Source organism: Antechinus flavipes, chromosome 2 (assembly GCF_016432865.1).
Source record: "Antechinus flavipes isolate AdamAnt ecotype Samford, QLD, Australia chromosome 2, AdamAnt_v2, whole genome shotgun sequence".
Classification (NCBI taxonomy): domain Eukaryota; kingdom Metazoa; phylum Chordata; class Mammalia; order Dasyuromorphia; family Dasyuridae; genus Antechinus; species Antechinus flavipes.
Window position 1 is genome coordinate 637,090,786 of NC_067399.1, and position 17,559 is coordinate 637,108,344.

Below are 17,559 nucleotides of genomic sequence, written 5' to 3' on the forward strand. Positions count from 1 at the left end.
CATGAAGCTCATCAGCCTTTCTGAAGAAGGTCATGAATGACTTTGAAAATTTAAAATTCTGTATGACATAAAATGGTATCATTATTACTCTGGAATATTGTCTAACAGCAATTCCCTCCTTCTGGGGCTCCAGAGGTCTCTATTTCACAGCAATTCTGCTTCTCTCCCTCAGACAGAGGGATTCCTTATCCTCAGATAATGAAATGTAATATATTATTTCCGATGGGGCACTCAACCACTCTGCATGGTTGAGAGTGGCCAAAAGATTCATTTAATCAATGAAGGTATCGCTTTTATTCCCAGCGGTCTCATGAAGGGAATTTATGTCCTTTTGTGTAACAAAAACCAGAGTGCCAACCTGGAAATGGTATCTGGCTGCTGGGTTTCAAATTACGGGTGTCCCCAAAACCTTCCAGGTAAACCAGTCTCTTGAATTTAACAATCTGATTAATAGAGGAATCCTTTTCTGAATTCTCCTGCTGCTTTCATTTGTCCATTCCCCTCTCTGTTGGCCATGGGATCTTAGACTGAGAACTGGAAGAGACTTTAGAAGTCATGGAAAGTATGATTGTTATTGAGAGCTGCGAAAGGGGCCCCTTTACAGATAAAGTCAGGTGCAGAGAGATTAGGGGATTTATTGAATCATCTGGCTAATCAGTGATGAAGGTAGATAAATGCTCAAATCCTGACTTACCTCTTCCTTTGAATAAGGTCTTCTAGAGCCATCAGCAACGCTGAAGGTCTTTTATATAAAATTGCTTTCCTGACCATACAGTGTGGTCAACAGCCCCCCATGTTCTCCGGTCCCCCTTGGAACTCCATCCAAAGGGACACAACAAAGTCTAGGAGATGCATGGATAAAATAGGATCTGGAGGCGGTGGTGGGGGGATGAATTCATGAAGCCAGCCAGGCTGGAAAACTCCACCACCAGTTGACCACAGAAAGCAGATCCCAACAGAGGACAACCCGCCCCTGGCCCCAACATTTCAGAGATTGGTCAATACTCCTATACTTGTTTTGGAATCCAACTTTGAAGGGCCCTCCCATTACCTGACCTTTGTTCTCTTTGTAATTGCCCTGATCTCAGCCCAGCTACCAGAGCAGTTTAAAGTCCACCTCACTGGGGAGCACCTAAGCTGAATGCTCCAGATAATCCTCTTTGGCAGCTTCTTCAGAACCACCCAGGCTGGTCGTTGGGCACCTGGGCTTCCCAGCAGACCAGCTGGGGTCTAGGGAAAGGACCCATCTTCTCTACTTGGCTACAGGATGACGCTTGTTATCAGGGTGCTCTTCTTGTGGCTGAGCATAAGGAGCTGCGTGGGCCAAAGCGAATCCGATTCTGAAACTGGGGAATCCTACTCCGACTGGGGTCTTCGACATATCCGGGGCAGCTTCGAATCAGTCAACAGCTATTTTGACTCCTTTCTTGAGCTGCTAGGAGGGAAGAACGGGGTTTGCCAGTACAGATGCAGATATGGTGAGTCCGGTATCTTTCTGTGTCAATATAAACTCTGTGGCCACAGGGCTCGGAAACTGCCTTGTCCCACAATTCCCATGTCATGTCCTCCCTACCCCCACCATCCCAATAGCTGCCAAAGGATCTTCTTGCCTTTTCATTGCTTTATCAGGTTGCCTAGGGTGGGGAGGAGCCAGGACATGGGGAAATTGGAGTAAGGGATAGGTTGAAGTGAGGGCAGAGGATGTCATTTGAAGACCCAGGATGGGCATAGAGTTTGAAAGAAGAGCAAGAGATGAAATACGCCTGAACATCTGGAGAAAATATTCCAAATAGCTTCCAGGTGGTGAAACAACCTCCCTAGGGGCTGGCTACATTTCTAGGGAGGTTTCGAACCTGTCATTCTGTAATTAAATTAGTTCACTCTGTCTTGGCTCCTACTTAATGTGAAGTAGTAGGTGGAGTGCTAGACTTGGAATCAGGGTGATTTGGATTCAAATTTCGCCTTGGACATTTACTAAATGTGTAATCAAGGGAAAATCATTTCTCTACTCTTCAGAAAATTCTCTAAGACTATAAAGTCACAGCTGGATTACATTTATCTCTATGGAGACATAAATAAAGGTAAATGTGGGGATGCCCATGGCGATGAAATCACAGGTCCTTGAGATAGTAGTTGCAAAGAGTCATGGAAACATCACAGGTACGGATAATGGGTATCTTCTGATACCTGAGCCTGAGGGGAACAGAAGTAGAAATCTGGTAAAGAGTTGAACTCCTACTTGGGATACTTAATGCCTGAATGACCATGGACAAATCACTTTACACACACACAGAGACAGAGACACACACGTACATACATATAAATATACACATATATAAAAGTTTTATACATTTTATTATGTATTTACATATTTTATATATTACATATTTATGTATGTTTGTGTGTGTACACACATATATGTACATATGTATATGCATACACACTCATTAAGTCAAAAAAGACTCTAAGGCAGTCACTCAATCGTACCATTCTTACCTCAAAGCACAGTAGCACTCAGCATAATGGGGTCCTCGTTGGGGGCCACCCCAGACCTGAATTCCAAGGTACAGCTGACAAACCAATGAGAATTTCTTCAAACATACATGATTCTCTGCGACATAATCACAGCTGACATTTTTATGGCACCTGTTAAAATTCACAAAATATCTTTCACGTATACATGACCTCATTTGAGCCTCATAACAACAAAGATTTGTACTACAATGAGGAAACTGAGGCAAGGAAACTGAGTCTTAGAGAGTCAAAGCAGCTTGTTTAGAGCAAGACAAGTAGAATTCATCTGATGCAGAATCTGAACTCAGATCTTCCTGATCCCATGTCCATCATTCTATTCACTGACAAGCTACATCAGTTCTTAATTTCATGAGATTGAAGGACTGAGAATAAATCTGATAGGGAATGAAGCCTCTGAAATACCTACTCCCCTTCCCCCAAGACACACACACTCTTTAGCCTAAGAAAAAGACTCGAGACTGGGTTAGTCCAGTGCATTAGAAATGTCCAAAGACATCCTGTTTTTTTTAATTTCTGAGTCAAAGAAGGAACTTTCTTATAAGCCACCAGAAATAGAAAGATGGCTGACAGTAGGATAGAACAAAACAATCTAGAGTCAACAGTACCTTTTTCCCTGGTTAGGGATGGAATGAAGAGAAAAACTGTCCCTTCAGCCTTAATTCTGTCAACATTCCTTAAAGTAAATACACACACACACACACACATATATAATTTTATATATATATATATATATATATATATGTATATGTATATATATATATATATATACATACACAAACATATATATATATATACACATACACAAACATATATATATATATATATACACACATATATATCTGTGTATATATACATGGCTAATGAGAGGCTGGGTTGGTAGTAGATAAGTCAGGCTGGGAGCCCAGAAGACCATACTCAAATGTTGCTACAGATACAAAGAAACTCCATACTATTGTGAGTATCTATTACCAAAGAACATCCTTTTCTCCTCCTCCCCATGTTAAGCTAATAATTCATACCTGGGCCATTCAAGTTAGATCCAAATAATAAAAAAAAAAGTTTATTTGGTAGAGGGAAAGAGGATTCAGAGGAAATCATCATTAAACTATGTTATATCAATTTCATTTTTGCATAGAAGTGAAGCAGAGTTTTATAATGGATAGAACATGGCTTGGAGTGAGGAAAGGGACCTGGATTTAAATCCCACCTCAGGTATTTGCTGGGAAAGTTACTTTGCCTGAGTCTATTTCCTCATCTGTAAAATAGGGATGATGATAATATTTCGCTGAGAGAATTAAATGAGGTAAAGTCTGCAATGCTCTTTGTAAATCCCAAAGTTCTAGTTAAGTGTCAGCTGTTATTAGGAATGGAGTTTGTTCATTTCTGTCACCTGAATCAATATAGGTACAGTCTCCTCAGACAATCTAAAAGATAAGGCTTTAGTTCTTTAAAGACCTCCTTGGGCAGGCAATTCCTAGAATATACAAACTGCAGGATTTTTTCCAGGAAAACAAAACTGGTTCTCCTTTTCCTTCCCCAGCAAAACAGCAGTAAAAGGCCTCAACTCAGCAACCTGCAGAATGTCAAAGCTCCCCAGCTGGGTAGGGTTGCGATTAGGGACTGGTGGAGGAGTGGAGAAGAGATAAGAAGGAGTTAGCTTCAAAGTAAACAAAGCCCTTACTTCAAACGCAGGAATTTTTCCAAGGGGACCCTGGGCCAAAGAGGAACTTGGAAAGATGATTTTGAATCTGGTTATCTCTGGAACCAAAAGAATCTCAGGGCCTGGAAGATGAACTCAAATTGTTAGAAGCATTTTCTGAAATTATAATGGGAAATAAAAAAAATCTTTCAATATTCAAAAGCCTCTCCTTTGCCAGCCCTCCTATGCCCTTAACATCCATCCAGGTTTTCTTTCTCTCTCATTTTACTTTGCTTAGTCATCCATATCATCCCTTAAAAAAGTGACAATGACCAGATAAAACAGTTAAGAATCAATTACTCCCAAAATGAACTTATTGGGATTTTTTCACTTTTTAAAAAAGTTTTGACACTTTTTGCTTTTAAAAAATAGTTCATTATATTTATTTTTAATAACAAATATTTTTTGGTTTAAAATGAATCTGTCCTTGACATTACCTCTCACTCTTACTAAGCAAATTTAAAACAAAGGAACAAACAAATATGAAAAATAAAGCTCTCAAAAAAATAGCTACGAATCTAACAAAACAAATCTCCATATTGGTCATGTCTGGAAATGGATGCCTTGTTCTGCATGTTAAGTTTGTTCCGCACCTGTAAAGATAAGTGGAAAGTTTCATCCTTATTCTTCTGGATTAATAGTTTATCATTACTCTAATGAAAATTTCAAAGTCTTTTAAGATTACTTTTCCCTGTAATGTTGTTATCATTGTATAAATTGTTCTTCTATTTCTTCTCCTTTTGCATCAATTCATAATAGCCTTTCCATTTTCCTTGGAAATTGTCTTACTGAATTTTTAAAAATAATTTTTTGTTGATGTCTTTCATTTTTCATTTCATTAGTACTGGCTCTCCCTCTACGGCGCAGGTGACTACTCCTTCCCACTTTAGAACATGTTCTTCACCAAGTTGCTGTGGCTAAAAAACTTTATCACTTAGTGACTAACCTTCTAGTGATTCGATTTGATTCAACAAGCATTTACTAAGTATGTTCTATATGCCAGATATTGTGCTAGAATGAGGAGATAAAGACAGAGGTGAAAGAGGCCATGACCTCAAGTACATTATATTGTACTGGAATCAGGAAGGCCTTTTGCAGGAAATGTTAGCCCAGAAGACAGCTAACATGCAAGGGACCTTTCAAGGGACAGCTTGTGTTGTGGGGGGAGATGAAGTATTTCATTGGATGAAAAGCAAGGAGGTCAATTGGGTCACAGTAAGTTCTGGTTTTGGAGTGAAGAGCCTCAGCAAATTCAGCTGATGGAATAGGTCATTATTTGAAAGCTTGTAGGATCTGGCAGAACTCTTTGGGGTTCACTGAGGAATTAAGGTCATTTGCACTAGGTGATGAGACATCCAGTTTCCATACAGACTTCCATGTTATACAATCATAGAAACTAGTGGTTCAAACCAAACATTAGTGTGAGAGAATGAGATTAAAAACTTCTTCCTGAAAAAAGGTAAGTCTATAAGCTACTCCTATTGTTTATATCCTCAATTTCTTTCTGGGCAAGAATGCAAACTTTGCTCTCAGACTTTCACAATGGAATATCAACTCTGCTTTGCTCATGTCTGATATCAAAAGCATATAGGTTTCCCTTTAATCAGCAATATAAAAACATCTGTCTCATTTAGAGGATTTGTTAATGAATGGACTGATATATAGCACTCATCAACAGTTTGCTTAAGACATTTGATGTTTGACAATAATCATCCGTTGTCTAATTCTCCTGGTTCTTTCCCTGCATTAAGTTAGATTTCACCTGTGTCAGGTTACATCATCTCCTACAAGAAACATTTGCATTGAAGGTCAGGAATGGCCTCTCACCACTGGATACAATATTCTCTTGCCACTGAGAACTCTCTATTTGCACAGTGTTCTTGTCACTTCTGTAGACTTTATAGTTGGAGATATCAACCACTGTCTGTTGAAGTCTTTTATTAACAAGGAACAGATTTTCTTTTTAAAAAAATATTGTTATATTTTATTTTATAAGAGCAATTGCTAATCTGTTGGGGTAAGGGAGGTTTCATCACTAGAAATTCCCTACACCAATGCAATCATATGTCCAGGACTCTCCACATCCACCCCAATCCCCACAAACTTTCATTTTTATATTATCTATATTTTACAAGATTCCTTTCCCAAAGGGACTTGACTAGAGAGCTATCCCTTAAAGGAAAGATTTAAAAAGAGGAGGAAAGGGTCCAGCAAAACTGACCAACATATCAACCAAGTCTGATGCTTAGTTCTCTACCTTTGCAAAAAAGAGAGAAATATGCATTTCTCATCTCTTCTTTGGAGTCTGGATATTGTAATTTTAAACTTTTTTTCCTTGTGTCCTTATTTTTCAATTTTAAAAATTCTGAATTTAAATGTCAAAAAAGCACCATTCCCATAGTGTAGCACACAAAAAATTATATATGAAATGATGAGTATCTACTCCATACCACTTGTTTTTGTAAATATATATATGTATATGTGGATATATATATACACATATACATACCAAGTAAACATACCAAGGATATTCTGAAATCATCCCATTCATCATATCTTATGGCATAAAACTGTCCTGTTTGTGCTTTCTTCTGAAAAAATCCCTCTTTTGCACATTAAAAAAAGGCAATCCCCCAAAAAACTTTCAATGACCTTCTTTTAATTGTGGTTTGTGTTTTTGGGCATCACTTGCTAACCACCCTCCATGAAAAAACCCCAACAACAACCTTGTATCAACTAAGCATAACTAAACAAATCCACAGTCTACAAATCTATTTTTTCTGTACCTTGTGTCCTCTATCAGTAGGATGAGTAATATGCTTCAATTTAGGTCCTCTGGAGGTAGAGTTGGTTATTACATTGATCAGAGTTCTCAAGTCTTTCAAAATTGTTTTTTCATACAATATTATTGTCCTCATATATTTTGCTCTCCTGGTTTTGCTCATTTCATTCTGCTTCAGTTCATACTCTCAGGATATTCTGAAATCATCCCATTCATCATATCTTATGGCATAATGATATTCCATTACATTCATTTGCCATAATTTATCCAATCATTCCCCGCTTGAGCATCCTCTTGGGTTCTAGATTTTTTCTTTTTTTTGTTTTAATCACCACCCCTTTGCTTATCTCCCAATCAAGAAGTTCATTTTGCTTGTGACTATTCTCTTCCTCTTAACACCTTGTCCCCATCACTGCTTATTTACATTGTATTTCTAAACTTGACTTTCAGTGACTGTTGGACCTTCTTTTGTCTATTTCAGATAAGTGAGAGATTTGTCTGATGCTCTCTCCCATCATCCTTTCTTCAATGTTCAAACATTGTACTTCTTGTGTACTATAATTATAGTTATAAGATACATCCCATTCCACCTCCATTTTCCTTCTTCCCACACTAGTGAATTCTTCTTTTCATCCTCTCTTCCCCTCCCCCCTTATAACCCTCTATAGACCTCCTAAATCTTCTGTTGATATTGTTGTCTCATAAAGTTTTTGATTTCTATTTGATCAATTTTAGTTTTCAGGGATTACATTTTTTAGGTAAGATTTCCCACTTTCTCTTGTAAGGTATTTATTCTCCTTCCAATTCTTTTTTTTTTTTTTTTTTTTTTTTGGCTGAGACAATTGGGTTTAAGTGACTTGCCCAGGGTCATACACCCAGGCAGTGTTAAGTGTCTGAGGCCAGATTTGAATTCAGGTCCTCCTGACTTCAGGGCTGGTGCTCTATCTACTGCGCCACATAGCTTCTCCAGTTCTTCCAATTCTTTACTCCAAAATTTTTAGTTCATTTTTTAATCTCTTGTTTAATTTTTTCTAGGTAGTCATGTATCCTTGTGGAAAATCCATTATTTTCTTTTGTCCCTGATTTCCGTCATTATGAAACTTGCTTTCTCCTTCTAAAGTTAAATTTTAGCCAACTCTATATCTCAAGATTTTTTTCTAGATAGTGATTTCTTTCTCCCCAACCTTAGTTCCTAAAAATGGGTCTTTGTTCTAGTCATGTTGTCTGTGTTCACTGCTTGACACCTGTGTGACATTAACTAGAATAATCAGCTCTGCTTGGTCTTACCTTAGGTCACTTGAGTTCTCACAATAATGATGCTGATCTCCTAAATTTAGATCCCTTTGAAGCTCAGGGAGTTGGGCCGTCAGGGCTCTCAATGGTGTTTCAGGACAGTGTTAGGAAACTTGGATCCTCTGAACACATTCACTGTTCTAGTCTGCATGTTGGTTTGGCACCCTGGTGGCTACTATACCTTGAGACTTTGAAGCCCAGTCTCCATCCTGAAGCTGATGAAAAGACTAGAGCTTTGAATTAAAAACACAAGAGGCAAGAGAAATCTAGAAATTTTTTGAGCAATTGAAAGGGCCCTTCGTTCTCTTTGCCTCTGTACAGAGTATCACAGACTAATCTTGTCTCCCCCCTGTCCCTGGTCACTAGAAGTCTGTGGGCTTGATTGTCTCTGCTGGCTCTTGTTCTGTTGACCATTGCTCTATCTCTTACCTATGGCTTCTAATTGACTTTTTGTGCTGTTCTAGGGTAGAAGCAGTCACTTCCAATAATTTCCCATCAGATTTCTTATCATTTTTCATCATGGAATAAATTTCAGGTTTTTGTTGGAGTAGGTTTGTGAGAATTGGGTAGTCTGTAGCCATCTTAGCCAGAAGACTTTAGTCTTCTTATATATATTATATATTATAACTCCACAGCTTTCAAATTTGTTTTGTTGCTAGTCTTTCCAACAACATTGTTGTAATTTTATTACAGTATATTGTTTTCTTAGTTCTGCTTATTTAACTTTGTATCAGTTATCTTCCCATTCTTCTCTGTATTTATTACCTTCATTTTTTTCTTACAGTGTAGTGTTATTCTATTATATTCATATGCCACAATTTGCTCAATCTATTCTTGCTTGAGTTCAGCTCCAAGAAAATTTATTTCTGAAAATTAGTCAGAGGGCCATAAATTCCAATCTTGGTTGCCATTCACTTAACCTATGAGATCTTGATCAAACATCTTGACCTTTTGTCACTCAGAATAAAAAAAAAATTGGCTTTGATGAGTTCTCACGTACTTTCCAAGTTTTTATCTATGATGATACTTTGCAAGCTACTTCTTATCAGAAAGCAAAAACTATGGAGCCCAATCTTCCCTTTCTCTGACAGGCTTAGCTGTCAGAGAGCCAAATTGATTGCTGAAATATTGTAATCTGATCAACCTGGTTACTTGGAAATATATATATTTCTTCTGCTTCCTTCTAATGGCCCTGGTCTGTTTTTTATCTTTTAAGTATCTTATCTTAAAGACATTTAAATTTTCAATTTAATTTACAATTTGTTCCAATTCTTTTTGGAAATAAAATCCAATATATATCTTAAAATTAACTGACCAATTCAAAACAACTTGAGAAAAACACAGACATCCGATGTAGAGAAGCCAGGGTCTCTGACATATAGGCAGACATTGCGTTTTTTAAAAAAATAAATGACCCCACCTAGACTCTGGAAATTAACAACTGCCCCTTGCCCTGGTAATAAAACCTAGCCGTCCTTGACAATGACTGAACTGAGAAGTATGCAGAGAGAAAGACAGGTGATGATAATAACTCCCTTTGTTATCAGACTTAAGGTTTTACAGAGCAATGTCACCCAGAATATTCTGCCCTGGTTAAACCTTTGGAGATACTTCTTGATTCTGACTCAAAGGGAGCTGGATCACTGTCCTTCATCTACAAGGCCCAGGGTTTGCCTCCCTGTTTCCTCTGACTCTCTGTTTTTACTCCCAATTTCTCTTTTACTCTGTTCTCTCTGAAACACCTCAGAGACTTTCTTGGATTTTTAAAAGGGTTTTTCCTCTTGCTAATAATATAGAGGCAGTATCGCCTAGTGGACAGAGGACTGTGGTGAAAGTGATGAAGATTAGGCTCAGTCTCTCTGTGCCTCAGAATGGCTGGTACAATGAAAAAAACAGCAATTTGGAGTCAGGGACCTAAATTCAAATCCCAGCTGCCATATCTCCCAAAGGAATTTGGGGCTTTGACCAATCCAAGGAGTGCCCCTCCACCAAAGGGACAAATTGATACCAAAGAGAAAAGCTAAAAGCTCCAATATGATTATACGATCCATTTGATCAGATGGGTTAATTACATAAGGGCACAGTTTGGGTCAGCTGTCAGATGATTCAGTAGATCCAAATCCCTGCAAAGACCCTAAAAAAGTCCCATGGTAATTACAGAAATCAGACAAAGGAAGGAGGAGCTATAGACCTTGTATACATTAGTGTGACTTGGCCTGTGGCTCAGTACTGAGCCAGGTTCCAGAACTGGGTGCAAGATTGTTGCTGTTGTATATTAGCCTAGATATGTGAGATCTGTATTAGTCATCATGGCCTGGCTTGGATGCAGACCCAGACAAACAAGGCCATGTGATGATTGCTGTATTCTTCTTTGACCACTATTTCCTTATTATGGCTCTCACCAATATGCGGGACACTAAGTCTTGCATTGGATTTCACCAACTGAGATCCCCTATTCCACAACAGAGACCCATATTCCACTCCTGAAGTCTTTGCTATGGCTTTCACCAATTGGGAGCTCAGATCAGCCCTCCTACTTCCTACCTACATAGTCTTGGATAAGTCCTGTAACCCCTCTGGGTCTAAATTTCCTAATCTGTAAAATGAGGGGATTAGATTAGGTAATATCAGCCTTTTCAGATCTCAATCTGTACCTGAAAATCTAATGACTCACAATGATCTGCATTGTTATAAAGCTATTCACTAAACTTCCTTTTACTAGCCTGACATTTAAATTGGCAGATCTTTCCTATATTCATGTTTTAGTAACTATAGGGAACTGGTAGAACAAACAAACATAAGGGAAGAAAGCTAAGAAAATCAGAACTCTTAAAAAGTAAACTCAGAGAAAGCATTATTTGTAGTGGGAATAAGCCTTTCCAATAAGATAAAAAATGAAACAAGGTTGCTCATTATTCAATTATGTATTAGAATTATCCAATTCTAATACATTATTTAGTAATGTATTAGAAATGCTAGTGACAGCAATAAGAGAAGAAAAAAATTAAAGGAATCAGAAAAGGCGAGGAAGATAATAAAACTATCTCACTTTGCAGACAATGTGATGATATACTTGAAAAATTCCAGAGATTCAACTAAAGAGTTAGTGGGTATAATGAATAATTTTAATAAAGCAGCACTATATACAATAAACCCACACAAACATCAGCATTTCTATATATCACTAACAAATACTGGCAAGCAGAAATAGTAAGAGATTCCCCATTTAAAATAACTGTAAATAATATAAAACACCTGAGATTATACCTATCAAAATAAAGCCAGGAATTACATGAACATAATTATGAAATACTTTTTAATATAAAGTCAGATTTAAATAATTGGAAAAATATTAATCGTTTATGGGTAGGCAGAGCCAACATAACAAAACATGATAATTTTATCTAATCTATTTATTCAATGGTATCCCAATTAAATTATCAAAAATTATTGTATTAAGCTAGAAAAAATAATAACAAAATTCATTTGGAAGAACAAAAGGTCAAGAATATTAAAGGGATTAATAAAAAACTGTAAAGGAAGGAGGTTTAGAAATACCAGATATTAAGCTCTATTTTAAGGCAGTAATTATCAAAACTATCTGGTACTGGCTAAGCAACAGAAGGGTAGATAAGTGGAACAGAATAGACATATGATACAGAGTAGCAAATGACTATAGTAACTTTGCATTTGACAGATAAAAAGATTTAAGCCTTTGAGAGAAGAATTCATTATTTGATTTAAAAACTGCTGGGAAAGCTGGAAAACAATTTAACAGAAATTGGGCATAGATCACTATCTTATACCATTTACCAAAATAAGATCAAAATGGATACATTATATATTATATATGTATATATATGTACTATTAATATTTATTGTTCATATATAATATATAATGTATATTACATCAAAATATATTATGTTTATATATAAATATAATATAAAGGGAGATATAAGAAAATTAGAACATGAAATATATTACCTATCAGACTTATGGATAGGTGAAGAATTTATGAATAAATAAGAAAGAGCATTGTGAGGTATAAAATAGATAATTTTAATCACATTAAATTACAAAAATTTTGCACAAAGGAGAAGGAAACAGAAAATAGGAAAAAAAATTTATGGACAGTTTTTCAGAGAAAGGTTTCCTATCTCAAATATATGAAGAACTTTGTCAAATTTATAAAAATAGGAGCCATTCACCATTTGATAAATGGTCAAAGGAAATGGATAGTTTTTCCAATGAAGAAATCAAAACTATACAATCATATGAAAATATGTTCTAAATCGATATTGATCAGAGAAATGCAAAATGAGATATCAGCCTATATCTGTCATATTGGCTAAGGCGAAAGCCAAAAATGTTGGAAGGGATATGGAAAATTTGGTTCACTAATTCGCTGTTGGTGGAACTGTGAACTGAACCAACCATTTTGGAGAGCAATCTAGAATTATACCCACAGAATTAGAAAACTGTTTATTACCTCTGCCTTGCATTACTATTAGGTTTGTTTCCCAAGAGGATTAGAGAAAAAGGAAAAGAACTTATATGTTTTAAAATATTTATAGCAACTCTCTTGCTAGTGACAAAGGATTAGAAATTGAGGAGATGCTCATTAACTGGGGAAGGGCTGAATGAATTGTGGTTTATGATTGTGATGAAATACTACTGTGCTATAAGAAATGATGAGGTGATTGATTTTAGAAAATCATGGAAAGACTTGCATGGAATAATGAAGAGTGAAATGATTAGAATTAAGAGAATTTTGTACACGCTAACAGCAATATTATTCTAAGAACATCTTTGAACAACTAAATCATATATGTATGTATGTGTGTGTATGAAAAATATATATACACATATGTGTACATATATATTCATGTCTAATGGTAGCTTTCTTAAGGTTGGGGTTGGGAGAAAAAATAAACAGTGCATAAATAGAGAACAAAAGAAAACTTAGAGGAAAGCACAGAAAAACAGAAAATAATGTGAAGTATTTACTACATAGTTTTTCCAAAAAAAGCAAGAAATGTGAAGTGGAAATTCATGGTTTCATGTTGAATTGTCTTTTTATGTTGCATGGTATATATGGAAATATTCTTTTTTTTTTGGTCTTTTTGTATTTAAGTTCAAAATCAATGTTCTCCCTCAATTCTTACATAGCCTTTCCAATAAGATAAAAAATGAAACAAGGTTGCTCATTATTCAATTATGTATTAGAATTATCCAATTCTAATACATTATTTAGTAATGTATTAGAAATGCTAGTGACAGCAATAAGAGAAGAAAAAAATTAAAGGAATCAGAAAAGGCGAGGAAGATAATAAAACTATCTCACTTTGCAGACAATGTGATGATATACTTGAAAAATTCCAGAGATTCAACTAAAGAGTTAGTGGGTATAATGAATAATTTTAATAAAGCAGCACTATATACAATAAACCCACACAAACATCAGCATTTCTATATATCACTAACAAATACTGGCAAGCAGAAATAGTAAGAGATTCCCTATTTAAAATAACTGTAAATAATATAAAACAAGCCAGGAATTACATGAACATAATTATGAAATACTTTTTAATATAAAGTCAGATTTAAATAATTGGAAAAATATTAATCGTTTATGGGTAGGCAGAGCCAACATAACAAAACATGATAATTTTATCTAATCTATTTATTCAATGGTATCCCAATTAAATTATCAAAAATTATTGTATTAAGCTAGAAAAAATAATAACAAAATTCATTTGGAAGAACAAAAGGTCAAGAATATTAAAGGGATTAATAAAAAACTGTAAAGGAAGGAGGTTTAGAAATACCAGATATTAAGCTCTATTTTAAGGCAGTAATTATCAAAACTATTTGGTACTGGCTAAGCAACAGAAGGGTAGATAAGTGGAACAGAATAGACATATGATACAGAGTAGCAAATGACTATAGTAACTTTGCATTTGACATATAAAAAGATTTAAGCCTTTGAGAGAAGAATTCATTATAAAACTGCTGGGAAAGCTGGAAAACAATCTAACAGAAATTGGGCATAGATCACTATCTTATACCATTTACCAAAATAAGATCAAAATGGATATATTATATATTATATATATGTATATATATGTACTATTAATATTTATTGTTCATATATAATATATAATGTATATTACATAGAAATATATTATGTTTATATATAAATATAATATAAAGGGAGATATAAGAAAATTAGAACATGAGATATATTACCTATCAGACTTATGGATAGGTGAAGAATTTATGAATAAATAAGAAAGAGCATTGTGAGGTATAAAATAGATAATTTTAATCACATTAAATTACAAAAATTTTGCACAAAGGAGAAGGAAACAGAAAATAGAAAAAAAAATTTATGGACAGTTTTTCAGAGAAAGGTTTCCTATCTCAAATATATGAAGAACTTTGTCAAATTTATAAAAATAGGAGCCATTCACCATTTGATAAATGGTCAAAGGAAATGGATAGTTTTCCAATGAAGAAATCAAAACTATACAATCATATGAAAATATGTTCTAAATCGATATTGATCAGAGAAATGCAAAATGAGATATCAGCCTATATCTGTCATATTGGCTAAGGCGAAAGCCAAAAATGTTGGAAGGGATATGGAAAATTTGGTTCACTAATTCGCTGTTGGTGGAACTGTGAACTGAACCAACCATTTTGGAGAGCAATCTAGAATTATACCCACAGAATTAGAAAACTGTTTATTACCTCTGCCTTGCATTACTATTAGGTTTGTTTCCCAAGAGGATTAGAGAAAAAGGAAAAGAACTTATATGTTTTAAAATATTTATAGCAACTCTCTTGCTAGTGACAAAGGATTAGAAATTGAGGAGATGCTCATTAACTGGGGAAGGGCTGAATGAATTGTGGTTTATGATTGTGATGAAATACTACTGTGCTATAAGAAATGATGAGGTGATTGATTTTAGAAAATCATGGAAAGACTTGCATGGAATAATGAAGAGTGAAATGATTAGAATTAAGAGAATTTTGTACACGCTAACATTATTAGAATATTATTCTAAGAACATCTTTGAACAACTAAATCATATATGTATGTATGTGTGTGTATGAAAAATATATATACACATATGTGTACATATATATTCATGTCTAATGGTAGTTTTCTTAAGGTTGGGGTTGGGAGAAAAAATAAACAGTGCATAAATAGAGAATAAAAGAAAACTTAGAGGAAAGCACAGAAAAACAGAAAATAATGTGAAGTATTTACTACATAGTTTTTCCAAAAAAAGCAAGAAATGTGAAGTGGAAATTCATGGTTTCATGTTGAATTGTCTTTTTATGTTGCATGGTATATATGGAAATATTCTTTTTTTTTTTGTCTTTTTGTATTTAAGTTCAAAATCAATGTTCTCCCTCAATTCTTACATAGCCTTTCATTATTGAATAGACATTGCCTCAGACAAAGTGAGATCTGGGAAAGACCTTAGCTTAAAAAGGCCAAAATGTCCCACTTCATCTGAAGTCATAGTTAGTCTTCTTAACCCATGTCTTGCAATTGGTCTCAGATGGCTCTAAAGAAGAGAGTGAGAGTGGTGGCTTTGCACAGCTCTCCCCTCACTTAAATCTATTCACTTGCACATCATGGCATCATCCTACTAATGTCATTGGTCTTCTACAAGAATAAAAGAGAAACAATCATCAAAATGAATGAAATTTTTAAGAAAAGTATTACTGACCCATGCCATACAAATGGAGCTGATGCACTGGAAAGAGTTCTGGATTTGGGGTTAGAGATCCTGAATTCAAATTCCAACCTTGCGACTTGCTGCCTGTGTGAGGCTTTCGGCAAGTCATTTGTTGGGCCAGTTTTGTCATTTGTAAAATGTGAAGGCTAGATCTTTAAGGTTCTTTTTAGCTGTACATCTGTGACATTCCTACTACTTCTTTTAACTTTTTTTTTTAAATCTGGGTCTCAGGAATCAAACCCTTTCCAAGTTTTTGTTCTTTCTGTTCCTAGAATTTTGGGGCCTTGATTTTCTGATTCTCTTTGGTGAAGAAGCAGAAGGAAATTTCTGTTTTTACCTTTAATTCCTCTACTTATAACCTCCCCTCTTCTCACAGTAGAACAGTAGGAATTCTCTATGAGATCATTTTCAATTTATCTTGCATATATCTTTTTCACTCATAATTGTTTGCATGTTCTATCACTAGAATATAAGCTCCTTGAAGGCAAGGACTATTAAAAAATTTTTTTTTACATTTTTATTTAAAGTTTTGATTTCCAGATTCTTTCCTTCATTCCCTCCTTTATTCCTTTCCCTCTCCTTGAAACAGTAAAAAATCAAATAGCGGTTATTCATGCACAATTACATAAAATATTTCCATATTAGTAAAAAAAAAGACTAAAATAAAAGAAAAAATAAAGTAAGAAATAGCATGTTTTAGTCTTATTCAAATAACATCAATTATTTCTCTAGAGGCAGATAGTATCATCATTAATCCTTTGGGATGTCTTGAATCATTGTATTGCTGAGAATAGTTAAGTCATTCACAATTCCTCATCAAACAATATTGCTGCTGTTGTGTACAATGTTCTTTTGGTTCTGTTCCCTTTACTTTGCATCAGTTCAATAAGTCTTTCCAGGTTTTTCTGAAATCATCCTACTTGTCATAACACAATAATTTTAGTTATAGTCATATACCACAGCTTATTTAATCATTTCCCAATTGATGAGCATCTCTTTAATTTCCAATTTTTAGCCACCACTAAAAGAGCTCTTATAAATATTTTTGTACAAATAGATCCACAAAAGGCATTTGTGGAATGTCTTTGAGATATAGACCTAGCAATGGTTTTGATGGATCAAAAGGTGTGTACAGTTTTATAGCTCTTTGGGCATAGTTCTAATTTTTTCTCCAGAATGTTTGAATCAGTTCACAACTCCATCTACAATGTATTTCTGTCCCAGTTTTCCTACATCTCCTCCAACATTCAGCACTTTCCTTTTTTGTCATATTAACCACTCTGATAGGAGTGAGGAGGTATTTGAGTTGCTTTAATTTGTATTAATGATTTAGAGCATTTTTTCCCCATATGATTATAGATGGCTTTGATTTCTTCTTTTGAAAACTGTCTGTATCCTTTGGCCATTTATTAATTGAGAATGACTTGTATTTTTATAAACTGGACTCAGTTCTCTATATATTTGAAAAATGAAGCGTATATCATAGGTACTTGTT

The 17,559-nt window shown here is 35.0% G+C and overlaps 1 protein-coding gene across 1 annotated transcript in view; it reads left to right on the forward strand.

Annotated features, from left to right (window-relative positions):
- The first annotated feature begins 1,100 nt into the window (after positions 1-1,100).
- PLA2G12B (phospholipase A2 group XIIB) overlaps positions 1,101-17,559 on the forward strand; it is a 36,086-nt gene continuing 19,627 nt past the window's right edge. The window contains 1 exon segment of the mRNA XM_051982172.1: positions 1,101-1,478. Coding sequence (XP_051838132.1) covers positions 1,268-1,478 — 211 coding nt within the window. The 5' untranslated portion in view covers positions 1,101-1,267.